The 24,705-nt window shown below is 47.0% G+C and overlaps 2 protein-coding genes across 11 annotated transcripts in view; one reads left to right on the top strand and one right to left on the bottom strand.

Annotated features, from left to right (window-relative positions):
- Positions 1 to 24,705, top strand: part of veph1 (ventricular zone expressed PH domain-containing 1) — a 61,889-nt gene that overhangs the window by 7,877 nt on the left and 29,307 nt on the right. The window lies entirely within an intron of this gene.
- On the bottom strand, positions 7,223 to 15,005 carry ptx3a (pentraxin 3, long a). Its single transcript, XM_011617198.2, has 4 exons — positions 14,778 to 15,005; positions 10,869 to 11,028; positions 10,060 to 10,496; positions 7,223 to 8,646 (listed from the first exon to the last, which is right to left on the bottom strand). Exons 1-4 carry the CDS (start codon positions 14,917 to 14,919, stop codon positions 7,982 to 7,984), a joined length of 1,404 nt encoding a protein of 467 aa, XP_011615500.1. The 5' UTR covers positions 14,920 to 15,005; the 3' UTR covers positions 7,223 to 7,981.

The following is a 24,705-nucleotide window of genomic DNA, read 5'->3' as shown; positions in this document are numbered from 1 at the left end:
CATCTTTGACTGGACCTGGGCCAGCAGGCCCGACGGTGGATCCAGGCAGGCCAGCCGGTGCCACAGCAGCGAAGCAACAAGGTTATTTAAAACCAAAACCCGCCCTCTAAAAGACATGTGGGGCTTGATCCAGCTCCATTTATGCAATTTGCTGTCCACCTTTTCCACGATGTCATTCCAGTTCTTGGCTTCCATCTCCTGGCAGCCGAGGTACACCCCCAGATACCGAAGTCCATTCCTCTTCCAGGTCAAGCCTCCTGGGAGAACCGGGAGACCCCCACCCCAGTTGCCGACAGCAAGGGCTTCACTCTTTCCCCAGTTTACCCTCGCCGCCGACACCATGGAAAACTTGTCCGTTATGCGGTTTAAAATGTTGATGTCCTGCTGATCTCTAGTAAAAACAATAACATCGTCAGCATAAGCAGATAAAACCAACTTTCCAGTAAAACCCGATAAAACCAAACCCTGAACATTTACACGTACAGTATTTTGATCAGGAGGGGTTCCAGGGAGAGCGCATAGAGCATCCCCGACAGGGCGCAGCCCTGACGGACACCTCTATGCACCCTAAAAGGAGCACACAAGCCACCATTGAACTTCAGGACACTCTCAATGTCACGATACAAGACCTTGATCATGGCTATCAGACCAGCGTTGAACCCAAACCTCTCCATGGTTCTCCACAGAAAGCTGTGTTCAACACGGTCGAAAGCCTTTTCTTGGTCTAAAGAAAGGAGACCAACCTGTGTTCCCAATAAACTGGAGACTTCCAAAACGTCCCGAATGAGGTGGATGTTATCCACCATTGACCTGCCGGGCACACAGTACGTCTGGTCCCGGTGGATGACGTGTTCCATGGCCTCCCTCAGCCGGGTGGCCAAGGCCTTGGAGAGGATTTTGTAGTCCGAGCAGAGCAGGGAAACGGGGCGCCAGTTCTTGATGTCCTGCAGGTTCCCCTTCTTTGGTAGGAGGGCAATTACTGCCCTCCTGCAGGACAGCGGCAAGGAGCCAGAGTGAAGACTTTCGTTGAGAACGTCCAGGAGGTCTTGCCCCACAATGCTCCAGAAAGCCTTGTAGAAGTCCACCCCCAGTCCGTCGATGCCCGGAGCCTTCAGGCTCTGCATGCTCTGAAGAGCAGCATACAGCTCTGGGACAGACAGGGGGCGTTCCAGCTGACCATTGGCCTCTTCTGGCACCTGGGGCAGTCCAGAGCAGTACTCCTCAAACAGTTCATTGTTTTCTTTATACTCACTCCTGAACAATGAGGAGTAAAAGTCCATTGCCCTCCTCCGGATCTGCTCCGGCTCAGTCAGCTCCCGTCCTTCCTCCGATAGTAGGGAGTGGATGACCCTGCTCTGCCCACGCTTCCTCTCCAGGCCAAAGAAGAAGGTCGAGGTGGTATCCATCTCTGCGATGTCCTGGATCCGGGACCGCACCAGCGCACCCTGTACCTTAGTGTCCAGCAGGTTGGCCAAGGCCATCTTTTTGGTCTTGAGGGCCTCCAAACACCCTCCAAACACATCCTCTGGACTCACAAAACTGTTCCAGTTCCACAATCTCGGTCTCCAGAGCTTCGATTGATCTGGTGATGTAGCGGGTGACATTGAGAGTGTGCTGCTGACACAACAACCTGATCTGAACTTTTCCATGGTCCCACCACTGTCTTAGACAGGTAAAATCCTTCTTCCTCTGCCTAAAACCAGCCCAAAAGTAGCTAAAAGCCTCCTTAAAACCTCTGTCGGCAGTCAGAGTTGAATTAAAATGCCAGTAGGCGCTTTTAGGGCGAATGTCCCTCACTAGCACGCAGCCTAAAAGCAAAGAATGATCTGTAAAACCCACTGGTAAAATATCACACTTTTTAAAAGTACTAAAATGGTGTTTACAACAGTAAAAGCGGTCGAGGCGAGCCAAAGAGATGGTGTCGTCTCTGATGTGGGACCATGTGAACTGTCTGTGGCTTGCATGCATCCTTCTCCACACGTCCACCAGACCATGGGAGCGGACCAGCTGCCTCAGAACCTGCTGGGAAACTGGATGCGGCTCTATGTGATTTCGATCTAAAACATGATCTTATGTACAATTAAAATCCCCCCCTAAAATCAACAAATCAGACGAGCTAAGATTGTTTAAAACGTCGTTGATTTTCTCTAAAAAGAGCTTCCTCTCTGCACCGTTGTTGGGAGCATAAATATTAATAAAAACAACCGTGTGGTGACTAAAAGCAGCTTTAACTAAAAGGCAGCGTCCCTGAACGACGTGCTCCACTGTGACAGCGACTGGGTTAAAAGACCTGGAGAAGAGGATGCCCACCCCTGCACTGACCGTAGTGCTGAGGCTTAAAAACAACCCCCCCTCCCACTCTCTCCTCCAGTCGGTCTCATTGCTGTCACTGCTGTGGGTCTCTTGTAAAAATAAAACATCTATTCTTTTGCTCTTAGCCGTTTCATATGCTTTGGCCCTCTTTCTTGTTTCTCTAGCCCCGTTAATATTTAAACTTCCCACCTTAAAATTATTCATTAAAAAAGTGAGGGGTCTAAAACTATGGTCAAGGATGGCTATTAAAAACACTAAAAAAGCCGCCACACTGAACAAAACCTCAATTGCACAACTCTCTTTTAACTTTTAAAATCAATTTTCGTAATCTAAAAACCTCCTGGTCAGTAAAATCTGACTCCAGTTTATTTCTAAGATGATGTTTGACAGATGTGTAAAATAACTGTTTCTCGGGGAAGTGATGTTCAACTTTAACCCCTTTTGAGTTTTTTGTGTTCGCAAGGAAACTCTTAATCATTTTTGCAGTGTATGGGCCGTCATCGAAGGTTCTGGATTTCTCTGTGTGTGAGAGCTCACTCTCATCAGACACACATTCTCCTCCATCACTGCTCTCAGCGAGCTCAGGTTTCCAGAATGCTCTTTTCCCAGGCAACCGACTGGCCTTCGCGCCCACCTCCGCCAGTTCATCTTTCCTTTTCGGGCGTTTTTGTGGAACAAGAGTCCACGCAGCCTCCTGTTTCATCAACTCAACACCGTCATGCACCTGTCCCTCACCACCTTCACCTACCTGTCCCTCACCACCTTCACCTACCTGTCCCTCACCACCTTCACCTACTTGCCCCTCACCACCTTCACCTACCTGTCCCTCACTACCTTCACCTACCTGTCCCTCACCACCTTCATACACTTGTCCCTCACCATCTTCATCCACCTGCCCCTCACCACCTTCACCTACCTGTCCCTCGCCACCTTCACCAACCTGTCTCTCACCACCTTCACCCACCTGTCCCTCACCACCTTCACCCACCTTCACCCACCTGTCCCTCACCACCTTCACTTACCTGAGACACCACACCCACCAGTGCACCATCAGGCTCACTCACCTGACCCTCACTCACCACCTTCTCACCTGCCTCCTCCTGTCCACCTCTCCCGATACTCTCCTCTAGTCCTGCCGCAGTGGCCCCCCCGGGGCCGCCCGGACTCCCGGCACCGGGCCGGTCCGGGGCGGTCTCCCGCCCTTCGGAACCAACTGGCTCGGACAGGCTCTAATTAAATGACCCTCCTCACCACAGCCGAAGCACTTCATGCTGGAGGAGGACGCATACAACATATAGTCAAATTCTTCCACCTTAACGTGGAAGCGCACGTTCAGCTCCTCCGCCCGGTTATTTAATATCATATAAAGTTGTCTCCTATGAGACACGACGTGCTTTAGCAACGGGGACTTGCACCCCGATAGAACCCTTTTAATGGGCGAGACGATCTTTCCGAACCTGGCCAGGAACTCGTCGCTGATGAAAGGGGGTACGTTGGACAGGGTGATCCGGGTGGAGGGCTGCCTCAGCGGCAGCACCGCCTCGAATCTCCCGCCAACGCTGATCCCCGTCTCCACCAGCCGGTTCGCCTGCTCCACCTTGTCCACAAACAACACCACTGCCCCGTTCATTCGGGCGGCCGACTTCACGGACCCATGTCCGATTTTCTCCCCCACAGCGAGGGCCACCTCCTCCACGGTGTACAGAGACCCGGTCCCCACCTTAACGCCATGCCTCCGCGTTAACCGGGAGAGGTCCCAGCTCCCACCACCAAACACCATGTGCGTCAGACGCCAACCAGCCAGACAAACCTGGCTGATTCCACCCGACACAAACCTCAAACCCCTAACAAAACACACAAAAAACACCACCAACAACTAACCAACCCAATAAATCAACAATTAACCGTACAACATAGGCCGAAACCTTGCAAAAGTTTGAAAAATTCTCAGAACGAGAACGCTCTCAGCTCCACGCGCTCCACTCACAGAGAGGGAGGGAGAGAGAGAGAGAGAGAGAGAGAAATACACTAATTATGCAAGCCGCCGGCCGAGTGGGTCAGCAGGGCCGGAGGTCATCACGCAGCTCCGAAAGCGGCGATACCTGTAAATGAATACAGAAAGGGGGGGAGGGGGGAGCAGAAAAACTACACAAGAATCAGCATAACTAGTCTATTTGATGAGGAGGAGGAGAGGAGAGGAGAAGAGAGAGGAGAGGAGAGGAAACCATGACCCAGTGGGGTGACAGAGGCCTGTCAGGTGATCATGTTTTTGGACCCTGGCAGCCTTGGCCTATAACAGCATAGCTAAGATGTTAACCTAATTATTAGACGATCCCCTAAGTATGATAGTTTGTCTGTCTATGATAATAACTGGAACTGCAGAATTAGTAACAATAAGCTTTTTCAAAGAGGTAGGTTTTAAGTCTGATCTTAAAAGTAGCGATGGAGTCAGCCTCCCGTACCTGGACAGGGAGCTGGTTCCATAGCAGGGGGGCCTGGTAGCTAAATGCTCGGCCCCCCATTCTACTCCTAGAGACTCTGGGAACCACAAGTAGACCAGCATTCTGAGAGTGGAGCGGTCTATTGGGCTGGTAAGGTGTCACTAGCTCCTCCAGGTAGGATGGAGCTAGGCCTCTGAGGACCTTGTAGGTCAAATGAAAGGTTTTTAAAAAAAATCTAAATTTAACGGGCAGCCAATGAAGAAATGCCAGTACAGGAGTTATGTGATCTCTTTTGTCAATACCTGTCAGAACTCTGGCTGCAGAATTTTGGATCAACTGGAAGCTTCTTAAAGAGTTGTTTGGACACCCTGATAATAAAGAATTACAATAGTCCAGCCTGGAAGTAACAAATGCATGGACTAACTTTTCAGCATTATGCCACGTCAGTAGCTTTCTGATCTTTGCGATGTTTCTCAGGTGAAAAAAGGCACTTCTAGAGACTAATTTAATGTGTGAGTTGAAGGAGAAATTGTGATCAAAAGTTACTCCTAGATTCCTCACAGAGAGACTAGATGTTAATGAGATACCATCTAGAGCAGGGGTGGGGAACCCTTTTGATATCGAGGACTATTTCAATTTTTATAAAGTCCTCCGAGGGCCATACTATTATGAACACATACCTAGGGATGCAAAAAAAAAGACAAAAAAAAAAAAGTCTATAACCACTGTGTTACTAAGTCTCATGATTGCTGCATTTGAGTTTGAATTATTTATTTAGCACACATGCATATAAAATCACCAAAAAAAATAGAATAAAATGACAAGTAAAATACGTTTTCATGATCATACAAAACAATAAAAAGAGGTGCAGAGTTGAGGCAAGAGACCCGTAAGGGCCTGTTCGAGGCCTCTACTCACAAAAACTGCAATACAACAAGATAATCAAGAAAATAAATGAAAAAGAGCCACTGGAATCATAACAATATATGTCTTAGTTCAATAGTTATTCACGAAAAAAAATTCACGCTTTGAAACAATTCTACTTTGTCCGGCGCGAGCACCTCAGCGGCGGCTACGAGGCGCGTTCACGAACTCTCCTTCGGCGTGAGGTTTCAGCTTCGTGGCTATTAATTCACTCACCACAAAACTTGCACGCATAATATTCTCTCTGTCGGTACATGGTCGTGTGAAAGCTGCTTGTTGAGCCTCCAAACTCCGGCGAAGAGCGTTAATTTTATCCAAACTCCTGTCCTTTCAACTCGTCGAGTTTAGCGTGTTTCGCTAAGCATTTTTCGTCCGTGTCAATCAGTCCAGCCCACTACGTACATCACATGCTGTGTTCACTGACCCTGACCTTGACTCGGACATAACATAACCGTCTGTTTTATCTCAGAAAACGGGAAAATATTTCCTCGTTACGAAAGAAATTTCAGGATACGAAAGGCAAAAATACACTACCGCTGCTACTCGCAGCTCGCGGAGTTTAGCGAACACTGTATAAGTGCACATATAAAATATAAAAATCTTATTGCGTTGCGGGCCGGTAGAAATGGTCTCGTAGGCCGTATACGGCCCGGAGGCCGGAGGTTCCCCACCCCTGATCTAGAGTGATCATGTGATCTAATCTATCCCTGAGAGGTTCAGGACCAAACACCATGACCTCAGTTTTTCCTGGGTTAAGGAGGAGGAAATTTGAAGACATCCAGGACTTTATGTCTTTAAGACAGGTCTGAAGCTTCACTAACTTCTCTGTCTCCTCTGGTTTCATGGATAAATAAAGATGAGTGTCATCAGCATAACAATGAAAATTTATCCCATGCTGCCGAATAATGTTCCCTAAGGGAAGCATGTACAAGGTGAAAAGGATTGGTCCAAGTACAGAACCTTGTGGAACTCCATGGCTAACCCTACTTTATGAGGAGGGAACACCATGGACATGAGCAAACTGGTATCTATCAGATAGATATGATCTAAACCAGTCTAGTGCTGTCCCTTTAATCCCAATCACATGTTCCAGTCTCTGTAACAGGATTCTGTGATCAACTGTATCAAAGGCAGCACTGAGCTCCAGCAGAACCAGCATAGAGACCAGTCCATGATCTGACGCTATGAGAAGATCATTAGTAACTTTAAGAAGTGCCGTTTCTGTGCTGTGGTGAGCTCTAAAGCCTGACTGAAACATCTCAAACAGGCTGTTTCTCTGCAGGTCCACGTAGAATTGCCTATCACTGGTAAAACATCCTTCAACAGGTGTGTTGGCATGGGATCTAAACGACACGTGGTGGTCTTGGATTTCTGAATTCGCGATGACGCCTCAGAAAAATATATAGGGGTGAAGGAGTTTAAGGGCTCGTTGGAGAACACGTAATGATATGAACGTGTATATATTTTACCTGCAATTGTGTTTCAAATGTTTGATTTCTCTTTATTGTGAGCATTTTGATGATGGAGGCATCGTTGGGACAGAAAACTGGAAACATTGTCACTTTTATTCATCATTTGCAAAACATGCTTATGTACAATTTACATTTCACCATTTCACAAAAGGAACAAAGGTTACAGCACGAAGGTTCAGAAAAGATCAAATCTGAAAATAAGCAGTAACATAACAGTTTTATGATCGGAAAAACAAAAATAAAATGTGTTCACACACTCCAGCTGATAAAGATACACGGGTAACTCCCTCTAACAAAATCTAGAAAGGGTTAGCAAATGAAATAACCCTACAGCAGTTTCCAGTCCCGTATAATTCATTCAGTCGCTCATTTGTTCATTTATTTATTCATTCGTCCATTCTCCTCCACCCTCGGTTGCAGTGGGGACCTATGATATTAACCTGTGTCATTTGAAACCAGCACAGTTTTTATTGGATGGCTGTGGTTTGTTCACTGGTTTCCTTGGTTTCACTGGCTCAGTTTAGCATCTTTGTAGTCTTTGGTAAGTGCACCATTTACGGGTTATATGCTAAATCTGTTGACATCACACGAATAGACTCCCACTCTCTCACAGTATCAAGTTCAGCTGCATGTTTGTGGCCAAAAATGGGGGTGGGGCTACATCACAGTGGAGGTAAGGCTACAACAATATGAAGGTGGAGCTACACCAAAAACATTCTATAGATGACCTGTAATGTTTACAGATGCTCTTTTCATGTTAGCCAAGAAGCTAATTACATTTAATGATGATGATGATGACGATGCCAATCACAATCCAAACCCTCCAATGTGTCAGTTGACAAACTGTGCGCCTCCGTGTGGAACCATCTCCGTCACTCCCCACGCCACGATGTTTCCCCGCTGCCCGCAGCCCCGCCCCTCTCTCAGAGCTAGCTGGGATATCTCCTCCCCTGACAGAACCCTGCTCCACATGTTGACCCCTGTCATCTTCCCTGTGAATGCCAACTTTGGCTCAAATCCCGCCTCAAACCCCGGTACCCTGTACTCATTGCCTTGATTTGGGAGGCAGCAGCCACTCCGTTCTTGCCCCAGCTGGAATGAGCCCCCATCCGGTAAAACATGTCCCTCTGCCACTCCAGTTGTGGTGACCACCTTTTTCCCATCAGCCCACAGGGACGCCAGACCTTGTTCTGACGACCAGGTCCCACACAGATGGATCCAGTCTTCTGTTCCCCCTGATTTGACCACGCCACGCGCTTCTACCAGGTGGGCTTCTCCTCCAATGGTGATGAGTGCCGATGTGTGAGCGAGAAGCAGCTGGATCTCAAAAGAGTTGTGGCGGTCCCCATAGGACAAAAGCACCGTTTTGCTGGAGGCAGCGGTTGGCTTCACCCACATACAGACAGTAAAGGCAGAGAGGGCAAGCGGGACTTCTGGTGCCACGGCCGTGTAGATCCGTCGAGAACGCATGGGGAAGAGGAGTGCCATCTCACATCCTAAACAGAAACAACAATGACTTTTTAGGCCTATGTTAGACACGTGGGTTTGTTCTGGGAGCAGGATTAAACCTGAATACTCAGCACCAAAGAACCAGATCATTGGCAGAAATAGTGGTCATTACATGACAAGAACAGGAAATGTTAGTGAGCTCACAGTTAGTTGGGTCACAGCTTAAAGAAGCCATGCTAATGTTAGCTGGCTGAGTTTAGCATATGTTGCCTCACAGAAGCTGGTTTAACAGGGACTTTTCTTCTGGAGGAGGAAAGATGGATGGAACTGTAAAATGTTCTCATCACCATGAACCTTAAAGGAATCCTGAAACAGAAAGTCTGATCATCTGAATTATTTTCCTCATTTTTGGAGGAAGTGGAGCAGTGGAGCAGCTTCAGGACTGGTCCTGTTAGCAGACCCACTCTGTCTCCACTTAAACCACAGACCCCCTCAAGTTCATGTTAGGCTACTCTCAGGTTTCAAACCTCTGCTTAAAAAGACCCTTTGAACACTGAGACTATGTGACTCATAGATGGTCTCCATTTGGTTCTGATTTCCCAGGGCTCTTTGGTGTTTTTGTGGTTTGCTGTGAGTTTTTTATGTTTTGACAAAAAAGGTGTGTGTGTGTGTGTGTGTGTGTGAGTGTGTGTGTGTGTGTGAGTGTGTGTGTGTGTGTGTGTGTGTGCGTGCGCGTGTGTTTGTGTCAAAAAATAAAAAATTATTTCGTACCATAATCAATAACATGTTATACTGTTATTAATCGGTATTCTCAAAGAGGAAGGAGATGAAACCAGAGCAGCAGCTCAGCTAAGAGGAACCACATGTTGAGTAACAGCTTTGTTTCCCAGATTTACTGCCTAATCTTTGCTAGCACAAGTCCATTATCCTAAATTTATTTAGCCTAAAAACGCAGAATACCAAAGGAAGGACTAACAAATCAACCAGGAGTTGATCTTGACCCAAATCATGGAATTAAAGGATTTCAGGAAATGTTAGAGTGGACATGTTGCAGAATTGTTGACCTTGGAGGTGTTTGAGCTGTTCCTTAAATAAAAAACTGCAGTGTAAAATAAAAAGTGTTCCTGTGTCTGCTGGTTATCCAGCTCAGGACAGAAACCAGCCAATACCTTAATGGCAAATGTCAGTTAAACAGGAGAGACATGAGTTTAAAAAGCCTGAGATGGACACTGAGGACAGGGAACTACATAAGACTGAGGAAGTGGAATTCAGGAAGAATTAGCTGCTGGACCCTAAAACCCAGTGGGGGGGTCTGATTCTTTAAGCTGAAGCCTGACCTGAATATGTCAACAGAGAAGAAACTGTGAAGGTGGAAGCGTATGTGGGTGGTTGTGTGGAAGAATGTGAAGACAGAGACAGCAGGTGAGGACAGATGGCTGCTGGTAAAATGGATATCTCACCTGCAGGGAGGTATCTCTGCTGCGATGAACTCAGCACCTCAGCCAGACCCACCCTCACCTGGAGCAGTGCAGCCTGGAGCCCGTTCAAGGCCGCCTGATGAGATGCGACCTCTTGCTCCAGGATCTCGGCCGCTCCCCCCTCTGGGAGCAGAGATCGTTTTGAGTTCATCCCCATCCCAGTTCCTGGGCTGCTGAAACAACTGGTTTCCAGCTTGGCGAGTCGGTTGGCTTGTGTTTGTACCGTGGAAATGAGCTGCTGCAACGTGGCCTCGAGGTGGTTCGAATTCCCAATGGAATTTCGAGCAGCAGCCGAGTTCTGCTCTTTCAGTCGGATGCGCTCCAGGGATTCTCTGAGGCGATTTTCCAGCTGCAGAACCATCCTTCTTCCTGCTGTCTCTACTGCAGCCCCACAGGAGCCACCATACTGGGCTATGAACCTGGACAAAGGGGCCACATTAGTCATCTTAAACATCCGTCTTCAGCATCAACAACCAAAACGTGAGTTCTGAAGGTTCACGATTGTAACAGCAGGTCATCTCATGACCTGGAGATCAAGCTACATCCCTTGAGTCTCTTTCAGGTGTGCTCTCCAGAAAACAGGTCACCTGTCTGTTCACATAGGCAGCATCAAACATATTCGCACATGTTGGACAGATTTAGCTGGTGTGAGGGGACTCTGGGCTGAACCTTGGAACTTACCAGAACTTTGCCTTTCTCACAATTTGGTCCATTGTGGCTGGATTCAATAAAAATCAACTTCCTGTTTGGGTATCTTGATGTGCTGGATGGATGAGCAGATGTTCACTTACCTGAGCATTTCTCCCCGCAGTGATCCAATCTCCACCTTGATGATGTCATCTGCATACTGGAGCAGCATGTTCTCCCTCATCTGACTATTCTCTAGCATAGAGAACATCTTGTCCCATTTGTTGAGGTCTGGAGAGCCGCAGGGGGGTGGGCTTGATGTGGCTGCAGACAGACAAAGCAGGGGCGGATTTCCCCTTGTTTACTCAACGATATTAAAGAAAATTCTGACCCCACCACATTTTGTCCCACCTGCAGAGCTCTTCAGTAGAAATCCATGATTACTGATAGGAGACTGCTCATTTTCATCCATAGAAATGTTTCTGTTACATTGCTACCCTTACCCAAAAATTGTAAATGTTATTTTATTTTATGATGTTATTTTAATCTTATTTTAGGGCCCTTTTCTGTTTGAACACACAATTGTTGAACTTATTTAATGAAAAGAACACATTTAACATTCTTGTTGTTTTGCTGGTGAGGAAGATTTTGTGATTTTTAGAGGACGTATAATTCTACATAGATTGTAATTTGGTACAGGTAGTTTAACCATCAGCACCACCTCCTGCCAGCAGGGGTGCTGTAGCACACACCCTCCAACACCTTTGCACTCAAATGATTTCATTTCAGTGCCCTCAGGACAGAATCAGAGTAGATGTAAGAAATCTGATCCAAACTTTAAACTCATTCTGGATGTTGACTCATTCTGGATTGATGGGATAAACAAGTTAGATATTTCTGTTTTATCCAAGGTTAGCATTCTCTGTCTGGGTTAACTAAAGACAGACTGGCTGGTGGTGTACATGGCCTTATATACCTCTTGGTATGAATGCCTTATCAGAATTGGTGTTGGCTTTGCATCCATGAACTGTTGCTATGATGGTACTACTCCTGAGACCAGTAAACTTTACAGTAAACCAGTAAACACAAATCTTCTGATTCTCCAGTGTACCAGTTCCACAACCCCCAGAATTCCCACAACAGTCGTGGGGAAAGATGTCCAGTTCACAATGCAGACAAATCAGTTGTTGCTCAAATCTGATCTTGAAACTGCAGTCCTGTCCGAACTGCAGTTTACAAGAGATCGTATCAGATTGTGTCACATCTGCACCTCTGATTGTCTGATGGTCACAGTTTCAGCTCCAGTGTGTGCTCTAGTAATGCCGGTGGTGGCACGGTGCATCAACACAGAAGTAGAAACATGGAAGGATGGTCACCGAGACAAAGGATGTGCAACAGAGCACTCTCCATTTTCTACTCATGCTTTGAATCGTGGTTCTGATCTCTGCTATGCCAAGCTATGTGCTGCATGCTATGTGCTATTAGATGAATGTGCCTATTGCTGAAAGATATGCTATTATTAGCATCTCCAGCTTGATTAAATTGGTCGTAGTAAAGTGAGGCAACAGGCTTGTCGAATCTGGAGTCATACATGGGATTTTTTTTCTTGAAAAGACCAGAATTGTGCTGTTCGCATGACATTAAATCAGATTTTCAGCAATCCAGATGGGACAGAAAACAGATTTGGGGCTGCAGTGTTAACAGGGCTGAGACCAACAGGAGAGGTCAACCAGGAGCAGTTGAACGGGACCTCCTAATTGAATGGGAGACATACAGGAAGTGGGCGACGGGGAGAGTGGCGAGTATGGGTCAGGACTTGAGAGGAATGGTGAAAATGAATCCCAAGTCATAGAAACTGCATCACACGCTGTTGTTGTTGAGACTAAAATCTCTCCAGGTGGGTTTACAGCTGAGAAAACCAAGGTGATGGCCATTGCAGCAGTTCCTCCAGTTTCAACTGAAGAACACAGGAGGTGGGTGTGCTCCCACTCTGTCAGGGCTGCATCAGTGATGTGATGGATCTGCCGTGACCTCGACCCCGGCCTGTCGTCCTGCAGGCTTCTACCACCTCACCTCTTACACTCCCCCCCCCCCCCCCCCCCCCACCGTGTTGATGAGTTCATGTGCTGGAGTCTGAGAAACTCCGCCCCCTCAGTCTCAACATGTTTGGTGTTGTTCACACACGTTCACACAAGCTTGTCTGCCTCCGTCTTTGCTTCATCTTATAATTGTATGTGTTTAAAATATCTAATAAACACTTAAAAGTAGAATAATCTACGCAGAATGCAGTTGCCTTCTTTCCCCTTTATTTGTAACCTGAATTCCCCCTGGGGGTAAGTGTTGGAAACCTGAATACCCCAGAAAGCAGGTTCCTTACCTGAAATCCAGGTTGTCCAGCTCTGAGCTGTCATACTCAGAGTTGTGGGTTTCAAAGCAGGTATTTAGAAATTAGATTAGATTTAGTTAAAAGCCTCCTCAATGGAAGACAGACAACACAAGTCACCCTGGCAACCGGTGACAACAAGCCTCCTACGTCTTTTCAGTAGAGTTGGAAATATTAATGACAGCAGATGCAGGAAGTCGGTATATTAACTCAATAAAATCCAAAATTGCAGCAGCAAAAGAGTTTGAGCTGCAGAACGTAGCTGATGGAGTCCACATGTGAGGATTAATTGCAGACCAAGGGAATGGTCCCATATTTGGACACTAACAGATGGAATTCTCTATGTTGGTTATGTTTGTTCTAATGAAGACGGTCAGTCCTGACTATCTCTGCTGACTCCACCTTCTCATGCACCGATGAGGCACTGTTATGTTGCCATCTAACTTTTGCTAGCAGAATGTGAAAAAGCTTTTGTGTTGTAAAAAAAAGAGGGCTGGAAAATGATCAGGAATGGGTGGAAAAGGTGAGAGGTGACTGATTCAAAGCTGCTCATCTACCAACCAAATATCTCCATCAGCCAGGGGGGTCAGTGAGGTTCACCACTTGGACAGGACACAAGCACATAGGAACCAGGAAGGACCTTCACAGCTTGTTGTCCAGCAGGTATCTTCAGTGGCTGATCTAGTAAGTGTTGGTCCTCAGAGTGATTATACTAAACTCTAGTCTGGTTGATAGATGGTCTAACCCTAACCTTGGTCCTTAGTCCCCACTCATGAACTGGGGTTATCTGGAGGCTGCTAGAAAAGTTCATTTTATATACACATGTATATATTTCTTATATTTAATTCTTTATATAAGCAGATTTGCTCCACCGAGAGACGGTCATCAACAAGACAAACACTTATACACAGACAAGAGTTGGGTTGTGTGCTTGACCTAAAAACCTTGACATCTTTAGAAGTTGTCTTCTAAAGTCATGTAAGGACACAAGATTTAAAAGGATTTGAAGCAAATTTCAGGATGCAGATGCAACCCAAAATCCAGTTTCCCAGCTTCTGTCTGGACTTTTGGAACAGAGAGAATAATTGAGGGCTGTCCTGCAGGGTGCTCATGAACATAGCAACAAGATGCTTTCACATTAAAGAGGAGAAACAAGACTTGTGTCAAAAATAAAAACCCAGTTTCAGCCTCAGCGTCTTCACAAGGTTCAGCAGTCATGGGTTGAGATGAAGGGAGTCATCCATCCAGATCCAGAGTAAACTTCAATATACAGTATTAGCTGGAAGTTTCCTCTGTCAGGATTGTAGCCTCGTTTCCACTAGTACCAATCAAACAAAGCCTTAACTCTTTTATGACAATCTCTAATGAAGCAATAATCAGCTGATTTTCTCATGACGGAGTGTCTGCTCTTTAACATCAACTGCTTCCTCCAGAAACAGACTTATGTGAGTTAGATGAAGCAAACCGAGCAGGTTAGTTTGATGGAGTTTGTTGTCATGGTAACTGATTCAGAGTTATTCTGAGGTGGAGACCAGAGTTCCCCTCATCTCAGGGTGACTAACTCACTGAAGATGCTCCCTCAAAACGGACCCAGGTGGCCAGCATGGCCACCAGTAATTCCCCTAATGTCCCTGCTGATATCACACACAAGCACACATACACTCTCTTACACACACAGGGCAACACTCACGGACTGGCGTGTCCTCCTCTGTGATTTCATTGTAGTAGGTGTCAGCGTAATTGACCTCAATATCGTCGTCCTCGTAGGTGAGAGCCAGGCACACACACACCGACAGGACACACACTGTTCTGGGGAGACTCCACAGTAGCATGCTGAGTGTGTTTGTGTGTGTGTAGAGATGAATGAGTGTATCTGGTGAGTTTGCTCCTGCTTGTGTTCAGAGGAGTTCTGTGTCACTTTCTCCCACCCTGCACTCTTTCATACTGCTCCCTCCCCCACCCCCACCCCTCTGCCCCTCCCTCTCATTCTCTACCCCCTCCCCCATTAAATGTTGAGTAACCCTTCGGCAGGAAGCCCAACATTGTAGAGTCCTCAACCACATGTATGCTCCCCTTACACACCTAAACCCACACACACAGTCTCACACTCACTCACGCACACACACAATCTAATATGGTTTAGATGTTGGTGCCTGTGGATAGGCCTATACGTCTGCACTTGCTACATTTAGCTTATATTTAACTGACCTGGAAGCAGAAGCATTCTGTCAAGTTTTCAACAGTTGTGTTTTGTATCAACTGGTGAGAACCGAGTAAAACCATGGCAATGTAGTGTTAGGAGAACTGTCGCAATGCTGACTCACGGACAGTTTACTGTTGCATAAACTCGTCCATTGCTGTCGTTGAGTTAGCTAGCTAACTTGCTTACTTCTTTATGGATGTAATGTAGTAGGCCAATCGTTGTGGCTGAAGGGTTGAAAATTCAATGCTAAAGTTAAAACTGTGAGATTGCTAACAGTTAAGGCCCTGTGTGTATTAACAATGTTTTAGCTATGACTCCTCATATTTCCATCCAAAATAGTCAACTTTAATCATCACAGCTATGATCCATGTAAGCATGTACTGGTGTGTTTTTGCTTAGTTTAGACACTTAATGTTCTCCTTATTCAGTCATCATTTGACCACTCATGCTGAGTTTTGAACGACACATGGTCATTTGCAAAGCTAAGTTGTCTGGTAGGCCTCCAGTGCCTCATGTCCTTGGAAGATACTCGAACAGGCAGAGATTGTTCCAAAAACACAAGATATGGACCTGGTTGTAAATTTGTCTTTCAGTGCATTCCTTAGTGAATATAAACCACACTGTTAGCATTTGGGAGCAGCATAAGGTGTCCGGAGAGGTACAGTGGCCCAGTGAGCGTTCAGGTACCTCAGAGACCGCAAACGGTGCAGTGGCGACTTATTTACCAGTCGAGTGATTTTTTGGTTTTGAATTACAACTAGGTTTTTGCTGTGTGGATCTTCGAGTATTTTTGACTTATTGGCTGCTGTAATCCTGACTCCTTTTTGATCTTCAATAAAATGCTGGGCAACCTTTTGGAAAGAACAGTCTTCTGTGTCGCATTTTTTGGACACAAACACACAGACAGGTGCATTCAGAGCTGAAAGGCGTTTCCGCTTCCTCCTCCTCCTCCTCCTCCTCCCCGACATCGAGGCTCCGAAGAGGAGGCTGTTAACAATTGGTGACCCCAACATGATTGAGGTAAAACCAGAAGAAAAGACTCTCTGTGGATACAGCCCAGTTCGACACCTGGTTTTGGTTCCAGACCCCAGGACTTTAGGAATAAATGCCGGACCCCAGGACTTTAGGAACGAACGAATGCCCGCATTCGCTCAACTGGTGACAAGACAGCAAAAGAGAGGCCTGTGGGAGGAGGGAGTGATCCCATCTTCTGGCCAGAACATGAAGATTGTGGTCTATTATCAAGGAAACCTGCTGTTTTCCCAAACGGATTATAATTCTGGAATACTGCTCAAGAGGGAGAAGAAGAGGAAAATGGAGTACGCAGAAAAATGAACTTAAGACTTTGAAATACATTCCAAAATGGTGGGTCAATGAATGAGGAGGTGAAACCAAAGAAGAGAAATTAAGTACACCCAAAGAAAACCAGAAACAGACTGACCAGATGGAGGAGGAACGGCCCCCTCTTTATGCACCCTGCCCAACTTCCTGCCTTCTGAAACACCCACCCACAGAGACACTACCCACTGCCCCTTCCCTGGACAACTGTAACATCAGCCTCAAGAGGGAACAAAGCCAATGCCACAGCAACCCAGGCCCCCCCTAGTGGTGTTGAGGAACATTATGACAGAAATGGAAGAAAAGGGTAGCCTTTTCCAGTTCCTCTAGTTCCTTTTACCCTGGACCCTATAGACCTGACCCCCCCATCACTCATGATGTGTGGCCTCCCAGTCCCTGGCTGCGCTGACTATGGCTGCGATGACTATGGCTACACTGACGAACAACAATGACGGTGCCTAGGAGAATCCTTTAACCCTGACAAAGTGTCCCAGTATTCAGCAGAAGATGCTGTGCTTACCCTTTACACATCAACAGCATCCCCACTAAAATGCTAATTGACATTGAAGCAACATATTCCTGCCTCAAAGACTGGGACAATATTCCCCCTCCACTATCTAACCATGAACAACCACTTCCAGCAGGAAAAATACTGTGGCTAAAAGCAAAGAAAAGAAAAATCGTCTGGTACTCTATATTGCATTTTTTGGACACGAAAAAGCAGACAGGTGCCTTCTGAGCAGAAAGGCCTTTCCGCCTCCTCCTCCCCAACATCAAGGCTCCAAAGGGAGGCTTGAAAAATCCTGTCAACCTGGCCCAACAGCAACAAACTATCTACCAGGGGTAGTGCTGGGGCTGTCTCCACCCATAATCTGAGTACTGTGAACTGATTTTTAGACAGAAAGTCTGGTTGCATAAGTGAGTCTGATATAGACGTGTACACAATTACTGGCTGTACTGATCTCCTATGATGCAGAAACTGGACTGGTTATGCCTCGTTTCCACTAGTACCAATTCGCAATGATTGGCCCGAGGCTCAACGTCAGTGATGGGGAAGTGTGGGCTAGGTGGACAGGGTATAGTCAGAGCTCAGGACAGAGCTGATGTGAAGACTTCTCTTCCTACAGTGGATTATTGTTCTTGATCAACATCAGCCTTATCAATAGTTATATATCGTGTGTCTATTGATCACCTGCTTCATCTTACCTCGGTGCCATGAGTGAGACCAGGAGTGAGACGTGTTCAATGCAGGAGGAAGATCAGGGCAGTCGAGATATGAAGATCAGCCACCAAACTCATGACAGCACAGGAAATGATGTAAGAGCTAGAGTATCACCTGATTAGAATATTGACTATAGGTCATAAGTGGATACAAGCCAGAGATGGGGAGATTACTTTCCTGATCCTGCCCCATGCAGCGCTGTGTGTGTGTGTGTGTGTGTGTGTGTGTGTGTGTGTGTGTGTGTGTTTCTCCCCACATGTTGTGTGTGTATCTTTCTGTTTGTTCAGTTCAGGTCACCTTTATTCACAGGTCTCAGTTTAAAATGGACTTTTGTGGTTCTCGTATGTCAGCCAGGACTGAAGCTCCAAATAACAGGCTCTCCCACAGTCTATTTCCTACACACATATTCATAATAACACTCACACATTCACAGCCTCCCCCCCAAAAAACCACACGTACAAGATTACTGCATATTTCATTTTCTGACTCCTAATTTGATGTTAAGTGATTCTGTAGGAGGACGATAAAGCAATAATTATGATGAACAAGCGTATGTGTCTGCGTCATGACGATCACCTGGGGTCCATATGGAAACACATCATGAAAGTTTGTGTGTGTGTGTGTGCGCTTGTGTGTCCATTTTGGTGTGTTTATATGTGTGTGTGTGCGTGTGTGAGTGTGTGTGCATCTATGTACGTGTGTGTTCTCTCTTCATTATATTGACCAAAATAACAACACATGTTCTTGTGTGAGATTAATGCTCCAACCTAAAGATGTCAAACATGATTCAATTGTAACATCTGTGTCTCCTACAAGACAACAATCCGTATCATACTGAACTCCATACTGTTCGTCATGCCCGTTCATCCATTCCTCAGAATCAACTATACAAACTCACATAGACAGACACTCAAATACACACTTGCATAGACAAACATACTGATACGTTCACATACACTCACATACATACGTGTGCTGGATTGGGTGGTGCAGGATTGTTGTGGTTATCCTTGTAGGTAAACACATTCGCTGTAGCACCAGATCAGCGGCACTCAATTTATCCATCAGATGTGATCTTGAGTGCACCAGATCAGTGACACTCAAGGTCACATCTGATGGATAAATGGATAAATTGACAGCTTGTCTCACTGTGTCCAGCTGATACTGTCCTAGTGAACCTGTGGTTGTGACGTGTCTGCTCGCATCACCGTGCGATTCTGTACCAACTTCTTTTATGAGCAGATGTTCTCTGTGTCAGATCTTGTGGGTCACGTCTCCGTGCTGAACTCAGATATGTCTTTGGAGATGATTCTATCATTGGACCGTTTCCGTGGTGTTTGATGTGATCTAGAAGAGATCAAGTGATTCTGATGAGGCCATGCCCCTCAAGTGGGCGGGACATGAAACAAAAACATGTGGAATCCCAGAGATTGCTGCTCTGAGGAGGAGGTATCACTCTGCTCCTTAATTTAAAATGTTGTGCCAGTGTTTCAAGCTGCATCACATATACTGTATGTCACTATACATAAATGTCACTGTTGGATTTTACAGAAAACACTCTAAACCTCAAAATGTTGTAAATATCTCCATGTTTCTTTTTTATAAACAAAAAACTAATGTGTGAAAAATTCCCAGACTCTCTTAGAACTTTTTACTATAACTAGTAAATCTTGTTGAAAATGTAAATAATTTAAATATCACAGTTAGGCAGAAGCAGCAGAAAAAACACTGGAATCTTTAAGGGCATTTTTATTGTCAGAGAAAAAGGAATCTTACTGTTCTTCTGTTCTTTTCAAACCCATTAAGAAAGGTCTGAGGTCCAGCATCAAACATGATGCTGGACAGACATCACTGCTGTTTGACTGTGTATTATCGCGGGCCAGACATTAGAGAATCCGCAAACGTACCGACCAGGTGAGCATACAATGGCACCGTTCAAGAGTGAGACCTGGACTGTTAGCTTTGCTTTTAGTGAGGAGACTGTTAGTGTAACAATGTTGGCTAATGCTGAGGAGTCCATTATACTTAACAATCTAGCTAATCTAGCCATGCCACCTACAAAATAAGGCAAACACATAACAAAGGGAAAAAAGAACTGACCTCGTACATCCCTCACCCTGAACCTAACCACATCAGGAACTAGACAGTTACACAAAGAGCTGACTTTGGTGCCCACGGTCACCCTGTTCTTGAATGTTTGTCCAACCAGATGTTGCCTTTGTAAAGCTATGAGACTGTGAACTCCTGCCTTTTAACATTCCTGTGCAGGCCCATAAATGCTGTAAACTCAGCTTTACAGTTATTAGCAGCTCTGGATGACTGTACGTGTAGTCTATCTGTTTTTACAATGATTTGTGTAACGAGCAGACTTCTTTACATCAAGAGGACAAACGTGGGCCATTTTGAAGCTCCAGACTGGTCAGAGACCTTCACTGCTGAGTGTTACCAGCATGTGTGAATCTTTTTATGTATTTCTTGCTGTAAGGTTTTATTACAAATGCTGAATCCTGGTGGCACCTTATCGTGGTGGAGGAGTTTGCGTACCCTAATTAGCCTGGGAGCTATGCTGTCCGGGGCAGTTTGCCCCTGGTAGGGTCTCCCAAGGCAGATTGGTCCTAGGTGAAGGGTCAGACAAAGAATGGTTCACAAGAGCAATCATGGAACATCGAAAAGGGAAGCCGCGTACCCAGCCCGGAGGGTTACCGGGGCCCCACCCTGGAGCCAGGCCTGGGGCTGGTGCTCGATGGCGGGCGCCTGGTGGCCGGGCCTGCGTCCATGGGGCCCGGCCGGACCCAGCACGAACCAGCTATGTGAACACTTCCGTCTCCAGTGGACCCACCACCCGCAGGAAGAGCATGAAGGGTCCGGTGCAGTGTGGATTGGGCGGCGGACCAAGGCGGGGGCTTTGGCGGTCCGATCCTCGGTTATGGAAATTGGCTTTTGGAACATGGAACGTCACCTCTCTGGCGGGGAAAGACCTGGAGCTTGTGGGGAAGGTTGAGCGCTACCGACTAGATATGGTCGGCCTCACCTCCACACATAATGTTGGCTCAGGAACCTAAGTCCTTGAGGGGGGTTGGACACTCTTCTACGCTTGAATTGCTCAGGGTGAGAGACGGAGAGTGAGGGTGGGCTTTTTGCTTGCCCCCAGACTCTCTAGTTCGACGTTGGGGTTCTCGCGGTCGAGCGAAAGGGTTGCTTCCCTGCGCCTTCGGGTCAGGGAACGGATTCTGACGGTTGTTTGTGCGTATGCACCAAACAATAGTTCAGAGTACCCGCCCTTTTGGAGGATATAGGACGGACGCTGGACAGTGTCCCAACTGGGGACTCCATCATGCTGCTGGGAGACTTCAACGCTCACGTGGGCAACAACAGTGTGACCTGGAAAGGCGTGATTGGGAGGAACGGTCTGCCCGATCAGAAACAGAGTGGTGTTCAGTTATTGGAGTTCTGTGCTAGTCGCAGTTTGGCCATAACTAACACTATGTTCGAACTTAAGGTTGTTCATCGGTGCTCTTGGCACCATGACAGCCTGGGCTGTAGGTCAATGATTGACTTTATAGTCGTGTCAGCTGATCTGCGGCCATATGTTTTGGAGACTCGGGTGAAGAGAGGAGCAGAGCTGTCAACTGATCACTACCTGGTGGTGAGTTGGATCGGGGGGGGAGCCACCGCGCGGACCTGGCAGGCCCAAACGCTTAGTGAGGGTCTGTTGGGAATGCTTGGTGGAGGAACCCGTCAGGCTGGTCTTCAACTCCCACCTCTGACAGAGCTTTGATCATGTTCCGAGGGCGGTAGGGGACATTGAGTCGGAATGGGCCATGTTCCACTCCGCCATTGTTGAGGCGGTTGTGGCTGCAAGGCCGCTGGTGCTGGTCGTGGCGGTAATCCCCGTAGCCAATGGTGGACACCAGAGGTGAGGGGAGCCGTCAGGCTGAAGAAAGAGGCCTAAAGGTCATGGCTGGTCTGTGGGTCTCCGGAAGCAGCTGACCGGTACAGGTTGGCTAAGCGGGTTGCGGCAGCAACAGTCGCGGAGGCAAAAACTCGGGCATGGGAGGAGTTCGGTGAGGCTATGGAGGACGACTTTTGGTCTGCTCCGAGAAGATTCTGGCAAACTGTCCCTCGCCTTTAGGGCGGCAGGGGGCAACTCGCCCACACCGTGTTAGGTGTGCATGGGGAGCTGCTGACGTCTTCTGGGGCCATTATCCGGTGGTGGAAGGAATACTTCCAGGAGCTCCTCAATCCTACCAACACGTATCCTCAAGGTGGAACAGAGTCAGATGACCAGGAGGTGGACCATCCAATTTCCAGTGCGGAAGTTGCCGAGGTAGTGAAACAGCTGCCTAGCGGTGGAGCTCCGTGAGAGGATGAGATCTGCCCGGGGTATCTTAAGGCTCTGGATGTTATAGGGCTGTCCTGGTTGACACGCCCCTGCAACATTGCGTGGACATCGGGGGCAGTGCCCTTGGACTGGCAGACCGGGGTGGTGGTCCCGATTTTTAAGAGTGGGGACCAGAGGGTGTGTTCCAACTACCGTATTAGCCCGAATATAAGACGACCTGATTATAAGACGACCCCCTCTTTTTCAAGACTCAAGTTTGAAAAAAGACTATTTTCTGTTATCTCTTCTCTTATTTTCTTCTCTTTTCATTCTTACCGCTATTTTTTATTTTTCTTCTTCGTGCTACCGCTATTTTTATTTTTCTTCTTTCGTGACAGGGGTTTGCTTTCAGCATTCGCTTTAAAGATATCTGGCGCCATCTAGCGTTGTGAATGGGTATAATGTCTAGACCCCGAATGTAAGACGACCCCCACTTTTTCAGTCTTATTTCAATGCAAAAAACACCGTCTTATATTCGGGCCAATACGGTATAGGGGGATCACACTCCTCAGCCTCCCTGGGAAAGTCTATGACAGGGTGCTGGAAAAGAGGATTAGACTGATAATCGAACCTCTGATCGAGGAGGAACAATGCGGGTTTCGCCCTGGTCGTGGAACCACGGATCAGCTCTTTACCCTTGCTGGGGTGCTTGAGGGGAGTTGGGAGTTTGCCCAACCAGTCCACATGTGCTTTGTGGACTTGGAAAAGGCTTATGACCGGGTCCCCAGGAGCATTCTGTGGGGGGTGCTCCGGGAGTATGGGGTGGAAGATCCCTTGATAAGGGCCGTCCAGTCCCTGTACCAAAGGAGCAGGAGCTTGGTCCGGATAGCCGGTTGTAAGTCGGACTCGTTCCCAGTGATGGTTGGACTCCGCCAGGGCTGCCCTTTGTCACTGGTTCTGTTCATAATTTTTATGGACAGAATTTCTAGGCGGAGCCGGGGAGTGGAGGGTGTCGAGTTCTGTACTTGAACCAATCCTTTTCACCTTGTACATGCTTCCCTTAGGGAATATTATTTGGCAGCATGCAATACATTTTCATTGTTATGCTGATGACACTCAGCTTTATTGATCCATGAAACCAGAGGAGACAGAGAAGTTAGTGAAGCTTCAGACCTGTCTGGTATTGACAAAAGAGATCACATTACTCCTGTACTGGCGTCTCTTCATTGGCTGCCCGTTAAATTTAGAATAATTTTTAAAACCCTTCTTTTGACCTACAAGGTCCTCAGAGGCCTAGCTCCATCCTACCTGGAGGAGCTAGTGATACCTTACCAGCCCAATAGACCGCTCCGCTCTCAGAATGCTGGTCTACTTGTGGTTCCCAGAGTCTCTAGGAGTAGAATGGGGGGCCGAACATTTAGCTACCAGGCCCGGGAGGCTGACTCCATTGCTACTTTTAAGATTAGGCTTAAAACCTACCTCTTTGAAAAAGGTTATTGTTACTAATTCTGTAGTTCCGGTTATTATCATAAACAGATAAATTATCATACTTAGGAGGTCGGCTAATCATTAGGTTAACATCTTAGCTTATAGGCCAAGGCTGCCGGGTTCCAGAAACATGATCACCTGACAGGCCTCTGTCACCCCACTGGGTCATGATTCCCTCTCCTCTCCTCTCCTCTCCTCTCCTCTCCTCTCCTCTCCTCTCCTCCTCCATCAAGTAGACTAGTAATGCTATTTCCTGTGTAGTTTTTCTGCTTCTCCCCCCCTTTTGTATTTATTTACAGGTATCGCCACCTTCAGAGCTCTATACTGACCTCCGACCCCGCTGACCCACTCAACCAGCAGCTTATTCAATTCAAGTTAATTCAATATAATGTATTTTTGTATGTATGTCTATGCTCTATGCCTCTCCTCTCCTCTCCTCTCCTCTCCTCTCCTCTCCTCTCCTCTCCTCTCCTCTCCCTCTCCCTCTCCCTCTCCCTCTCCTACCTATTCTATCCTCTACCTGTCCTCCCCCTTCTCCTCTCTTTCTACCCAGCCGGCCATTAGCAGGAGGGTCCCCCTACATGAGCCTGGTCCTGCTCAAGATTTCTTCCTGTTAAAGGGGAGTTTTTCCTTGCCACCGTTGCTTGTCTGGGGTTAGGCCCTGGGATTCTGGAAAGCGCCTTGAAACAATTTGGATTGTAAAAGACGCTATATAAATAAAGATTGATTTGAGTTGATTTTGAGTTCGGTGAGCGGAAGATCTCGTCGCTGCTTTTTGCGGATGACGTAGTTCTTCTGGTGCCATCGAACAGGGACCTCCAACAAATGCTGGGATGGTTCGCGACCGAGTGTGAAGCAGCAGGGATGCGGATCAGCACCTCCAAGTCAGAGTCCATGGTCCTCGCTCGGAAAAAGGTAGAGTGCCTTCTCCGGGTTGGGGAGGAGGTCCTGCCCCAGGTGGAGGAGTTTAAGTATCTCGGGATCTTGTTCATGAGTGAGGGTAGGATGGAACGTGAGATCAACAGGCGGATCGGAGCAGCGTCAGC

Source organism: Takifugu rubripes, chromosome 11 (assembly GCF_901000725.2).
Source record: "Takifugu rubripes chromosome 11, fTakRub1.2, whole genome shotgun sequence".
In the NCBI taxonomy this organism is placed as follows: Eukaryota; Metazoa; Chordata; class Actinopteri; order Tetraodontiformes; family Tetraodontidae; genus Takifugu; species Takifugu rubripes.
Note: the sequence above shows the minus strand (reverse complement) of the source record. Positions and strands in the feature narration are given on the sequence as shown.